At 40.2% G+C, this 13,760-nt stretch overlaps 1 protein-coding gene across 2 annotated transcripts in view; it reads right to left on the reverse strand.

Annotated features, from left to right (window-relative positions):
* RASGRF2 (Ras protein specific guanine nucleotide releasing factor 2) overlaps window positions 1-13,760 on the reverse strand; it is a gene marked incomplete at both ends in the record, with an annotated part of 248,550 nt that overhangs the window by 106,329 nt on the left and 128,461 nt on the right. The window contains 3 exons of one of the 2 annotated variants that reach the window (XM_079701968.1): window positions 2,141-2,403; window positions 2,944-3,192; window positions 9,124-9,206. In XM_079701968.1, coding sequence (XP_079558094.1) covers window positions 2,141-2,403; window positions 2,944-3,192; window positions 9,124-9,206 — 595 coding nt within the window. Of the gene's footprint in view, window positions 1-2,014; window positions 2,404-2,943; window positions 3,193-9,123; window positions 9,207-13,760 lie in introns of both variants that reach the window. The other variant, XM_079701967.1, reaches the window with a different exon arrangement.

Here is a 13,760-nt window from a genome sequence, read left to right on the forward strand (position 1 = left end):
TCCCCGCTTTTCACCTTCTGGAGCACTCCATCTATACCTCTTGTACCATCTGCCCTTATACTTATGTTTTGTCCACCTTCTCCAGGGAACTATATATAAGGGGCCTGGGAACCATCTTATTTACCATTATGGACCCTGTAGCACAGCAACCTGCACAGAGAAGGTGGTCACACAATGACTCCTGAACAGACCTTACCATGTTCTCAACCCAGCCTCAGGGGCAATCAAACCAAAGCCTCAGAGTCACAAATGTCTAGCACTAAAATGCTTATTCCTAAAGCTCTCCTAACTCAAAATAACATGAGAAACCAGACGTACCTCCAGATTTCCCCTCTCCTCTTTAATACAATCCAGTAAAGGAGGGGGAAAGAACTTTCCATATTCTGAGAAGTTCCTGTGCTTCCCAGGGTGCTCTGGCCCAGAGGGGGAGGTTTGAGATAAGCCTCCCAAAGTCATTCCCACCATGGAGATTCCCAAGCACTGGCCTGGATCAAACCCCAGTTGCACCTGTCACCTTGTGCATCACCTCATTATTCCCAAGAAAAATCCATCCTGATTCTACTAAAGCTTGTTGTTCTAATGACTTTTTAATTATCTTCCCCCTTTCATCCTCCTTAGTTGCTAACGTGTCAATTTCAAGAATTTCTTGTTTAAATGGGTGCTCCTTTTGATGATGACAACTGCTCCAGTTAAAATTCCATTAAGTACTTCACTCAGAAAGCTTATTTAAGTGATCTGAGCTAGAAACTACATAGAATCTTGAGGCAGGTAGAAAAGCAGGGGTCTATGCTTCCATCTGGGTGATCCTCTTTAAAATCTGGACACTTTGTCTGACTTATTGCCCGATTTTTTATTATGTTACCAGTAAAGAAATGTTACTATATAGTAAAAAAAAAAAAAAAAGCTGTTTGCTAACTTGGCCGTGAAATCTTTTTTATTTTCATCACAGAAACACTGGATGAACAAGGATCACCTCCTCCAACCCCTATGTTGTACCAAGCTGAGGAGGTAGGGAGATGTGCCACAGGAATCCTTGATTAGTCCCCTGAGTGTTTTGCTTGATTTATTCATTTAACAAAAATTTACTACCTGCCAGGCACTGGCCAAGGTACTGACAGTACAGAGGTGAATAAGACAGACAAGGCTGCTGATCTCATGAGCTTATATGGGAAGACTGTCCAGCCAGAGGGATAAACAAGTGTAAAGGCCCTGAGGCAGAAATGACCCAGGTGTTTCTGAGACACAAAAAGGAAATCAATGTGACTGTAGCCTAGCAGATGAGGGAGCGTGGCAGGAGCAGGGGTTAAAGAGAGAGACAGCATCCAAGTCTCATAGGATCTGAAGGCCTTGGGAAGACAAATGTGCTTTATTCTAAGTGTGATAGGAAGTCATTAGAGAATCTAATCAGGAAACCAGATGATCTAATTCACATTTTTAAAAACCACTTTGGTTGTGTCATGGACAATGAACACTGTCTCATACTTAACTTTTCTCCCTATATCTCTGTTGTAATAGGGAGTGTTGCCTTGGAAACTAAACTGAAGAAGTCATCTTAATGACCTAGCTTCCAGGCTAGGTCGTCATATTAGCAGGGAAAGGCTGGAAGCAGTACAGGTGCTTAAGGTAGACACTGGAGGAGGAGAAGGCTCTAAGGCTCAAGGTCATGGACGAGGACCATGGCAAATTATCTCTATGCCAAATATCATGCTACACTCTTTAGCCAACCAGCCTTAATTCCACCAAGAACTTTCCAGTGATAACCCTTTAGATTACACCATTCTTCCATAGACAACTGACTGCAATTAGCCTTTTATCATAGAAGGTGGCTAACCTTGCTCTCCTTCCACAAAGGCTAGAGGGAACTACAGGAATTTTCTCTTCTAACTAGCCATTGTATTCATTCTACTTTCTATGCAGAAGTAGGAAAGTTGTAAAGAAAGGAAACTAGGGCTCCAGAAGGAATGGTGGGGAAACAGGGGGCCAGCAAATGCGGGGTATGGCAGCTGGATAATACCTCTTTGAATACTTCGTTTTAGCTTGTTACACAGATCCACGCGGGGGTTATCTACATGCTCTTCTACAGATCCTGGGCTTTGTTCTGGAGAAGAAAGGCCTCGGCTAAGATCCAGCGGTACTTTACCAGTGTGTGGTGGTGGGGATGCAGCAGGGCTGTGAGTGGTGGTGGGACTGCTGGACGCCGAGGAGGTGGTCAGGTCCAACGCTCCTATCCTTGAGTTCAAGGGAGAAGTCAAGGACAACTTTCTGGCCCTCACTGGGGAGGACGTTCTGGACACAGCCAGTGGTGGTGGGGAAGAGAATTTGCGACACAGGTGCGGGGATTTGCCATCCACCAAGTGTTCACCTCTGCTATTCTGGCTGGTAGCAAAAAACAATTCCAACGACCTAAAAATAAGAGCAAAAGCTATTAACAGGTTGTAGCCAAGTGAAAATGAGTCCCCTGATGTCATTCAAGAACATGCTCCCTACATTAAAAGGCCACAATATCATCACACTTCTGCTGCTGGATTCACCTTCATTTAAATGCTGCATGTATACCACACACTTGCCAAAGGAACACAGACACTATTTAGGCTTAGTCTAATCCCCTGCTACTAAACTGTGGTCCAAAGACAAGTAACACTGGTAACGGGCTCCACTCCAGACCTACTGAATCAGGGCCTGCAATTTAACAAAAAAGGAGAAAGAAAAGTCCCAAACAATAGAGTTATCTTCCAAATATTCACAGAGCAAGCAAAGGCCACTTGGAAACTTTAACTGCTTCTCTCGGGAACTACCTGTGACCTCGACTGCCCCCCTTCTACTGGCGGGGGCCTGGCAAGTTCAAAGGCAAGCCAGTGCCCTGCAGAGCAGGGCTGCCCATCTGCACGGAGACCCAGGGACCAGGTGGGCCACACTTTCATCACAGGGTAGTGCCGGGCCTACCTGACGGGGATAGAGGTGAAAGGCCTCTTGTATATGTCAGAAAGCTTCCCCAGCACCACAGCTGCCGTCGTGAAAATCCGATAGGTGTGCAGAAAGGTATTGAGGAAATCAATACTAAGAAACCGCAGGTCTGTCAGTCGCTCCAAGAGGCGCTCCACGCTGGCATAACGGATCTGGGGCACTTTGCAGGAGTTGAGTGTTTTACTGAAGCAAATGTCAGTGTCATCCTTGTGAAGACGGGCATCAGACCTAGGCACAAGGCAGGAACATGAGGACAAAACCAGGGCGCGGCTGCCTCTCAGCCCCTGAGTATCTCAATATTTGTAAATATATACTTGTGTCTGGGCTTCCCCTTACATCTGATGAAAGATGTGATAGGACATATTACATACAACAAAGCAGGGCCGTAAAAACATCAAACGTGCCATTATAATTTAGGAAGTTCAGAATTAATTGTGGAGACGTTAATAATTCATTTCACTCTGTGAATTCTTTCTGCAGGGGAGGAAAAATAATTTTCTCTCTACCCTCCTGAGTTGTTGGCTGAGACCCTGTGATAAAAGACAGATTAACAAGAGAAAAATAAACAAGTTTATTAACATGTATACCTCACGTATACATGGGAGATAACCAGGGGAAAATGAGAAACTCACGGAGGTGGCTTAGAACTCAGACTTAAATACCATCTTATAGGGAAAGGGAGGTGGGGGGTATGTAGGCCTCTCAGGGGAGAGTAAACGGTTTTTAGGAAAGATGAATGAACCCTTAGTATAGATGGAAGGTATGATAGTTTGTGACAGTTTGCCTGGGTGTGATGTCAACATCTAGTCTCTCCTGTGACAACTGTCAATCTTCCATGGTTGGTCAAACTCCTGGTAAGGGGATTTATGACAACTGAGTTCCTTTTGGAGAATCTGTCTTTAGGCAGAAAAGAAGAATTCAGAAAAATCCTCTCTCTGCATTTGCTGTTTTTCAAGTGCCTATAGCTCAACATAATCAATATGCCACAGTGGCATATTATAGGGTGGCATATTCCGCTACCCTTCACTTCTTTCTCTGGTTCAATCATGTTTTATTAGGAAATTAAAGCCAAAGCCCTATTTAGGAGGGGCACTGCTTATGCCCTCAAATCAGAATATCAGAAGTGTGATTAAAAAGTAGCAGGCTGGGGCTTTCCCTGGTGGCACAGTGGTTGAGAGTCCACCTGCCGATGCAGGGGACACGGGTTTGTGCCCCGGTCCAGGAGGATCCCACATGCCGCGGAGCGGCTGGGCCCGTGAGCCATGGCCGCTGAGCCTGCGCGTCCGGAGCCTGTGCTCCACAACGGGAGAGGCCACAACAGTGAGAGGCCCGCGTACCGCAAAAAAAAAAAAAAAAGTAGCGGGTGACGGTCTCCCCACAGAGGGGTGGGGAGGAAGAGGAGACCCAAATATCACTGCTGTTATCCGTGGTTATTTCTTTTTCTCACTTCTAATTTTGTACATCTGTGCTTTCCTCCTTTTTTCTTGATTAAACTAATAGATTATATTATTAGGTATTTTCCCTCTGGAACCAGCTTTTTGATTGATCAATTCTACTGTTTTTCTATATTTTAATTTATTAATCTCCATTCTTATCTTAGTTATTTCCTTCCGACACTTTCCTACAGTTGATTTTTGTCATTCTTTTTCTAACTTCTTGAATGTTAGAAAAAGAATGCTTAATCCATTTCATTCTTTCTGGCTGATAAATGCATTTAAGGCCAACCATTTTCTGATTACAATTTAAACCATAAATTGTGTGAAATGTTGTGTTTTCCTTACATTTTCAATATTCTACAGTGTTAAAAATGTCTTCATAAAAAAAGTAATGGCTGTAATATAGGCAGTCAACTCTTCTAAAGATTCCCCCTGAACAGTGCCCACCTGCAGTGCTGGGCTTTTCTCATTCTCTAAAACCTCCCACCTGGCTCCTCCTCAACCCATCACCCTGAGGCCCTCGCACTGGAAGCCTGCGGCAGCCTCTCCAGATGGACAGCAAACTGGAGGGAAGATTCACACGGCAGCCCTCAAGATCCTTGGCTGTGCTCAGAGCCCTCAGCCTATGGTGCACCTTTGTTAGAAAGGGCAAAAGAAGCTGGCATAGAGGCCACGTTCATAAGATGAAAAGCTTGGAAGCTGAGGCTGAATCCAAGTGGGGCTCAAAGAAACGCATACCTTGGCTAGGACTGCCTGTAGCCTTCACGTTCCCATCTGAGACCCCATGTCCCCCTTCATGACAGCATGTCAGAACAGTCAATGAAGTCCTGGATTTCACCACTTGATTAAAGGATACACTACAGGGCCAGCGATGTTCAGTGAGGCAGCTGCTTGCTAAGAATCAGCTGGCTTGTTGTGAGTGAGTGCCCTTAATTAGCCCTTTCAGCACTTCAAGGGATTTTAAGTTATATATTTATTTTCTTTGGGATAAAAAGAAATCAATAGCTTCCTTAGCTTGCTCTTGGAAACGTTCCACCCCAAAGTAAGCTCAGTGCAGATGGAAGGACTTCACTTGCAGGCTTGAAAGAGCATTTTAAAGGAGTAGCTTACTTCTGGTGAGGAACTAAGGGTGGCCTGTTAGTTTTAGTCACATCACTGATCTCGAAAATACATAAGTGCATCTTTTGAGATTCTTGAAAATAGCATGGCTCTTTTTTGCACTTAGTATGTGACCCTCAACCAACTTTATTTTCCTGGTTCTTAATCCTTCTCATTTGTTAAAAGACCTTAGAAACTTTTATGAATCAACCAGTCTGTCTAGAGGATGGTTAATCGAGGTAATCACTTTTTCTCCCACCATTTTCCCACCTAAAATCTCTATTTTCCAAGAAAACTGAGGGCAACTATTATTAAAAGAAAGCAAGCGTTAGCCTATATACATAAAGCATAAAACATCACTTAAAGGGATATAATCACCTAATAAATGTCATGAGTTTTCATTCTATTCATAGTTTTGAGCTTTGCATCTTTTGACTATAATTACTTTAACCAAACACTAGGAGGAAAAAATATAGTGTAGCCAACATGAAATTGAAACTGACTAATTGCACCACTGTCCTTCAAAATTATTACTACAGTTTCATTTTAAGAAAGGAAATTAAATATTAGGAAATTATTTAATTTTCTTTTATTACATTGAACGAAATCTTAATTTCCTAAGGGACCCTCGAGAAGATACAATGCGTTACTTAAGCCTCCTACGATAATAACAACTCCTTTTTGGTAAACACTTAAAAAAGTAATTTTGAGACATCAAACCCAAATCACCTATTGTAATTAGTAAGTTTTAAAAGGAAGTGAGTGCCTGCAAAGTAATGCCATTAGGGTAGGATAATTTTTTCTTTTAACTCTGTAAAACATCTTTTTTTTTTTTTCTCGTTGCATGTAGCCAGAGAGATGTGCAAGGTGGCAAAAATACAGAATTTAGGGTAGAATAGTGCCATGGAGGAGACTATCAGAAGGAACAGAGAAAACTAATCCTCTTTCTCTGACTGAGGAGAACCAGGCTCAATGAAGCAGGGAAAAATAGAAGGAAGAAAGATATGAAATACATGAAACTCTGCCTTGGGAATATATCTAGTAGAGTACAGATGGGCATCCAAACGTGTGTGGCTCCAATAGGAAATCCCTACAGCCCACGAGACAGGTTTCTGTTCTCCCAGGAGAGTGGTTCCAACTCACTGCAGTGACCCTCCCTGTGCACCCAAACGCAGGAAAGTCTTGGTCTGTACAGGAGGCAATTATATCAATACAAATGAGATTGGACATGGGCATTAGTCAAACTGCCATCACAGAGGAAAGAAGATGCATTCAGGCGCCAGCCGTAACTTGGTCAGGCACAAAACTAAAGTTTTTCTCTGTACTAATTTTTAAAGTGAACAAAATGTATACATAGTGGGTGTGCAGCTGCCCGAAGGTTTAGGAGCTTATAACTTGGCCACCAAGTCCAACTTATTCTCATTCTAAAGCAGATTGGACTTTCATGGATGTCTAAGCTTCACGAAAGTACTCTTAATAAGGAATTAAGATAATATATATTATTTTGTGAAATATTAAAATAAGAATACTATGGTAGAAAACTAATAAGAAAACTAACCTGGTGATGTGAACTTAAAAATTAAGTCATAATTTGCAACTTTTGACTTAATATTCCATACTTGGTTTTAATTTTAGTATCATACATTTTTAACTGACCTGTTTTTTTAAAACTATACTAAATTAAAAACCTAGAAAACTGAATGCTAAAGGAATCTTTGCCCGAGAGTTTTAAAATGACCCTACGCAAAATATTTTAAAATTTGACTAGCAATTTAAAACAGTATCATCCTTTTATATTTTTTCTGCAGTAATTATGGCACTAGTATAATGTACTCTGCCTTCATCTGATACAATAATTAATAAGTTTTAAAGTTTATACCATTGGAATGATGCTAATTATAATTAATACCTATCAGAAGAGAAAAGTTGATGTTGTTTCTTTGTCTTAAACAGCTCAGACCTAAAAAAAGTCCACATAAAAAGGCATGGAAGACAAACATTTTCTTAGTTTCATGTAACTTTTTTGGAAAGATATAACAGGACTGCTTTTAAAAATACATTTTATTCTTAGAATTTGGACTGCAAATAACCAAAAAAGGAGAGTAGGGAACAATTTGGTTAGCTTGAAAATCCTCCCAAAACAATTTTTGAATTTGGAAACAAAAAAGTATGTAGAGACAAAAGCATTAATATAGAGAGCTATGGCATGCAGTTATTGATATAACTTCTCATTTTAAAATTAGTTTCCTTAGTGATCATATTAAATTATAGGATTTGCTTTTTTTTGTTTGTATGTTTTTGTTTTGTTTTTTCCAGTGTTGATCACTTTTTTTTTTAACATCTTCATTGGAGTATAATTGCTTTACAGTGTTGTGTTAGTTTCTGCTGTATAACAAAGTGAATCAGCTATACATATACATATATCCCCATATCCCCTCCATCTTGCGTCTCCCTCCCACCCTCCCTATCCCACCCCTCTAGGTGGTCACAAAGCACCGAGCTGATATCCCTGTGCTATGCGGCTGCTTCCCACTAGCTATCTATTTTACATTTGGTAGTGTATATATGTCAATGCTACTCTCTCACTTCGTCCCAGCTTACCCTTCCCCGTCCCCGTGTCCTCAAGTCCATTCTCTAGGATTTGCTTTGTTAACAAAACATATAGAGAGCAGGATGGCAGGCCTGGGCAATAGCCTCTGGGACAAATCCATATATAGGCTATGGGTAAATGGTACCATGGAAAAGCCAGTTAATTCATGTTGAGTGTCTTCAAAATCTAAATGTATCTCTACAACCAAATCTGACTAATATGATTCACACCCACGGAGAAGACAGCAAAAGAATCTGCCAAACTTTTGTCCACCCTCTGACACATCTGGCTATCACAATTTTACCTATGAACTTGGAATTTTTTAAAAAACTTTTAATTTTATATTGGAATATAGTTGATTAACAATGCTGTGACAGTTTCAGGTACACAGCAAAGTGACCCAGCTACACATATACATGTATCCATTCTCCTTCAAACTCCCCTCCTACCTAGGTTGTTACATAATATAAAGCAGCGTACCCTATGCTATATATGGTCCTTGTTGGCCATCCACTCTAAAAACAGCAGTGTGTACATGTCTATCCCAAACTCCCAATCTCTCCCTTCCCCCCACCCTTCCCCTCTGGTAACCATAAGTTAGTTCTCTAAGTCTGTGAGTCTGTTTCTGTTTTGTAAATAAGTTCATTTGTATCATTTCTTTTTAGGTTCTGCATGTAAGTGATACCATACCATAAGATATTTCTCTTTCTCTAACTTACTTCACTCAATATGACAATCTCTAGGTCCATCCATTGAACCTGAAAATTTTGAAAGGCTTTTTGTACTGAGGAAGGCATCTGAACAGTATGAAAAACTATTTTTCTATGCTGTGAGTCAATAAACTGTGAATCTGAAAAACCATTGTGATAATCTTATTATTTATAATGGCATATCATGAACTATCAATCACATTACTGTCAAACATATTCAGAGTAGGAAGCAGAAGCCTACTGAAACAATATTTTATTCAGGGTTTTACATTCTCTACCAATTTGATCCTGATTAAAATGTAAGAGAAAGGATTATCACACTTACTTAATCATATGTGGCACAGAAACTTTGGAATTTTCTTCAAACACTATAGTCATTAAACCATTACACCGTATGTTGTCCACACACTGTGAAATTAAAAAATAGACAGTTAAACCCACCTGAAAACCTAGGCGGAGCATATAGTCCCAGAATTATTTATAATCACAAAACAATTTAGTTTCTCATTTGTGCACATATGCACACACGTGTGCGCACACACACACACAGAGGCAGGGAAACATTACACACTGATGAACAGATTCAATATCCAAATACCAAAACTGTGCACCTGGCAAATGCTTGAGGATGGATATAAGGGCTACATTTTCCTAGAATGTGTTTCCCAAGGATTCTGAGCATAATGTCACATTGGCACAATTCTCTGGCAGTCCCAGCACTTCTTGAGAAGTTTACACCTCTAGTGAGGTATAAACTGCCTCTGCTATATTCATTCTCTGCCCTAGGGGGTGGTATGGGGCAGGCAGAGTAGAAATGGTGGCTTGCTTGGGTGGAATTCATCTTCTCTCTCACTAGTAAGCTCTGTGCCTGCTTCTCGGTGCTTTTTGCCAATAAATTCCCACATTTTACTAGCTTCTCTAGCAGTTTCTACTGGCACTGTGTTAGTTCGGTGAGGATGTATTGTATAATTTCTCCTGTTTCTGGCACACATAAAGCCCTGTTCATCTCCCTTCTCTTTTCTTTCAGGAAATTTTGCTAAATTTCTCTACCTTTTTTACTTATATCTATGTCTTATCAATTCAAAATTTCCCTTTGCAATCACTTTGGGTTACAGAAGGATTTATTTTGAATTATACGTATTCTCTTTAAACAAAACAGAAAATGAAAAAAAAGATTTAAACAATCTTTAAAATCAGAAATTACTTTTAGTTACTAGGATACCATGTAGTACTTTATGACTGTAATTAAATGGTGTGAAGAACCTGATTGCCACGTGATTTCACAGAGCTCTTGAACTCAGGGTTTATCCTAAACCCCAATGTCTAATAAAAGAATGAATATGCATATAAGAAACTTTGGGTCACTGGCATCCCCTAACTATTGATCCCCTACTTAGCATATCAGCCATTTTCATGCTTGTTTTTCCTTAAAAATTTGTTTCCTCATGTCTTATGCCATTATTTCAATGACCAGGTATAGAGGATCTCAACTTCTGGGAATAAAGTAGAATATCTTAAAGTTCCCCTCAATTCATTTCTTGAAGCACCTGGAATTTGGAGTTATCTTTTTATATGAATAATTATGGTTATCTAACTACAAATTAGGTTACATGTGCTGAGTTTATACTATATCTTATTCCCATAGGTGGATTACAAAAATACATATAGTAAGACAAAGTCAAAATTAGTAAGAAAATTAGAGAGGATTTGGATAAAGGGTGGAAAATAATAAGATGAAGCCTGGGATCAATCCACCACATGTACTTTATGTTGAGAAGTCCCAAACACTTGCTATACATGGTCCTCAAAATTAGCTGAGCTATGGAGCAGCCAACTCAAAGGGGGCCACATGATGAGCTACAAAATTCATGGTTTAACAGAAGCTCAATTCATCCTAGTCTGAGTCCAGAGGAAAATTATCTCACGGGTTCTCATAAAGAAAACACTGAATCATGTCGTGAACATTATCTCAACAACATGCTTAAAGTAATCACAGTTTTTACCAAACCATTTCTTACAAACTCCCTCAACACTGGATGAAGAGTACAGTTCCAGACTAACCACTCTGTGGTGGGCCCCAAAGAATGGGGGCCTGCCTTTGCTCGTCTGGTTCCAAGCACAGATTTCACACTCTGCAGAAAAGGGTATGTATAGGCTGCTCTTCTTTAGGCTAAATAAATGCTGCTCCTCCTATCAGTTTTGAGCAGCAGGAAGTTGGACATGGTATTCTTCCATAAGTCCTAAAACTGCAATATCCTAAGTTAATATCCAGTTGTATGGAGTCAATGTTTCCACCAGTGAACCAAGCTACCAGTAGGTGGGGTATCCTCTTAGGTCTCAAAACAGCCACAGGACCTCAAAGGAAGAGCTCTCAGTCAGGGCTAGATGAAAAGAGACGCCAATGACTCCATTTCTAAGCATGAACAAACAGGGGAAAACGAAGGGATGAGGCTGGCTGGTGTGTGCATTTATAATGGAGAAGACAGTAAGAGAGAGGGGGCCCGGGTTTGATCCCTGGTCAGGGAACTAAATCGCACATGCATGTTGCAACTAGGAGTTCTCATGCCACAACTAAGGAGCCCACCTGATGCACCTAAGACCTGGCACAACAAAATAAATAAATATTTTTTAAAAAGATGAATAAGGTAAACTACTTTAAATTCACTTTCCTAATTCCAGTGGGAAAATGGATTAACATTATCCCTGTCCTTATGAAACTATGAGTGGGGGGTTTGGAGGAATGGGGGAAAAGATTGTATGGGGACAGATACTGCACACAGACAGGGAAAGAAAGGAGGGGTTAAGAGATCCTTCACCCCAGTGACGTTTCTAGCTATTCCTTAGACTTTTCACTCTCACTGTTTCTGAGCAGAATGAGGATGCCACTTGGGTAACCAACAGAGGAAGTGGGAGGGCAGAGATGGTGTTTGGTAAGAATTGTGGCAAGTATATAGTGTTCCTTCAGTTTCCTTTAACTGTCTAAGCAATAATATAGTTACACAGACAACAGACTTAGGATGACTTAGGGCTATAGTTTTCACGTTTCGATTTTCTATTTGGTTCTTTGATCAGCCTGGTCCTTTTTACACAGTGATCTGTTCTTTTCTTTCCTTCCTTCTTCCTTTCCTCCCTTCCTCCCTTCCTTCCTTTCATAGCTTTATTATATTTTAAACATTCTTTTTCACAGTCTTTTCTAAGTTATCACTCTATTATCTGAAGTTCCAGCAGTGCTAATTATACTGCTCACTATGTCTTCTGACTCTCACTCTTGATAGATCTTTTACTCACAAGATTTGTAATTTTTGATTTTGAGCACCTTGTCATGAGCCCTGAACTGTTGAGGTGTTGCTAATGCAGTGACTTTGTGTTTGCTTCTACCAAGCATTCTGGGTTACCAACAGTCCAAATATTGTTTTTGCATTAATTTCTCAGTTTGGAATTTTCACACCATTTGAATACTATAACTCTGAATTTCAAATCCATAGGCCAGAAACACATTTGTTTTTCTCAAAGGAGCTTTTTAAAAATTCAGAACCCAAGGGGCTTCCCTGGTGGCTCAGTGGTTAAGAATCCGCCTGCCAATGCAGGGGACACAGGATAGAGCCCTGGTCCGGGAAGATCCCACATGCTGAGGAGCAACAAAGCCTGTGCACCACAACTACTGAGCCTGTGTGCCACAACTACTGAAGCCCACACACCTAGAGCCTGTGCTCTGCAACAAAACAAGCCACCGCAATGAGAAGCCCGCGCACCACAACGAAGAGGAGTAGCCCCTGCTCGCCATAACTAGAGAAAGCCCGTGTGCAGCAACGAAGACCCAAGGCAGCCAAAAATTAATTAATTAATTAATTAATTAATTAATTAAAAGAAAATTCAGAACCCAAGACAAAGACAAACTTCCTTATGTCTCTCCTGGCCTAATGGGTTTTTTGAGTTCTTATTTCAGGGAGGGGCAGGCTTCCAATGCCCAGGCCTCAAACAAGGATCTCAATTCCTTTAAGGGGCCCAAGGCTAACCCTCGCTCCTTTTGTTAATACCCCTTGGCCGTGGGACCAATATCCAAACTAAAATCATTCCCAAGCCTCTATGTCTTCAGTTTACATGCTGTCTACCCTGACTTTAAGTTCCCTTGTTATTTCTGGCAACTAGAGATTTCCCTTTATATCTGTAAATATCACCAATGTATTAAATTTTTTTATTATACTGATTTTATATATTAAACATTTCTTGTTTGTAGCTAGAAGGGATCTAAATCGGTGCAGTCCTCCACACTGCCAGAATTGAAACTTGGGATAAGTGTTTTAGATCCAAAAGAGAAGATTTATGTGACCACTTTTGAACATCTTATTATCCAATGTCAGATCTCATTCATAAATCTTTCTGATTCATTGTGTTAAGCATTAAAATTACTTTCAACAGGAAGAAAAAGAAATTTCCACTTACACTCAAGTTTCAGGAGAAGAAAATGTACGTGCAATCTGAACTATAGCTCAAAAGACCATGTAATAAGAAGTCATATTTAAATGTACAAAAACGTCTTTGATAACTGCCACACCTATCTGTGCGACGGATGAATATATATATATATACACACATATACATACATGTATATATAAAACATATTATGGTATATTTATAATAGAGGAGTGGTTTTTTTTAACATCTTTAATGGAGTATAATTGCTTTACAATTGTGTGTTATTTTCTGCTTTATAACTAGAGGAGTGGTTTTGAAATGGACTCATTTCTTGGAGGCTCCACAGACAGGCTTCAGTGACAGCAAGGGTGTGAACAAACAGGACTCCTGAGGGCTCTGGGTCCACCAATTCTACTTCAACCAGAGTATTTTGCCTTTATCTCACTTCCATTTGGCATTTTCAGTACTGCTACATTGAAGAAAGAGTTCTCTTCCAGAAAAAAGTTAAACTACAACAGAATTTATGCTTACGAATATGTGTATGAA

This window comes from Hyperoodon ampullatus (genome assembly GCF_949752795.1).
Source record: "Hyperoodon ampullatus genome assembly, chromosome: 4".
NCBI classification, from domain to species: Eukaryota; Metazoa; Chordata; class Mammalia; order Artiodactyla; family Ziphiidae; genus Hyperoodon; species Hyperoodon ampullatus.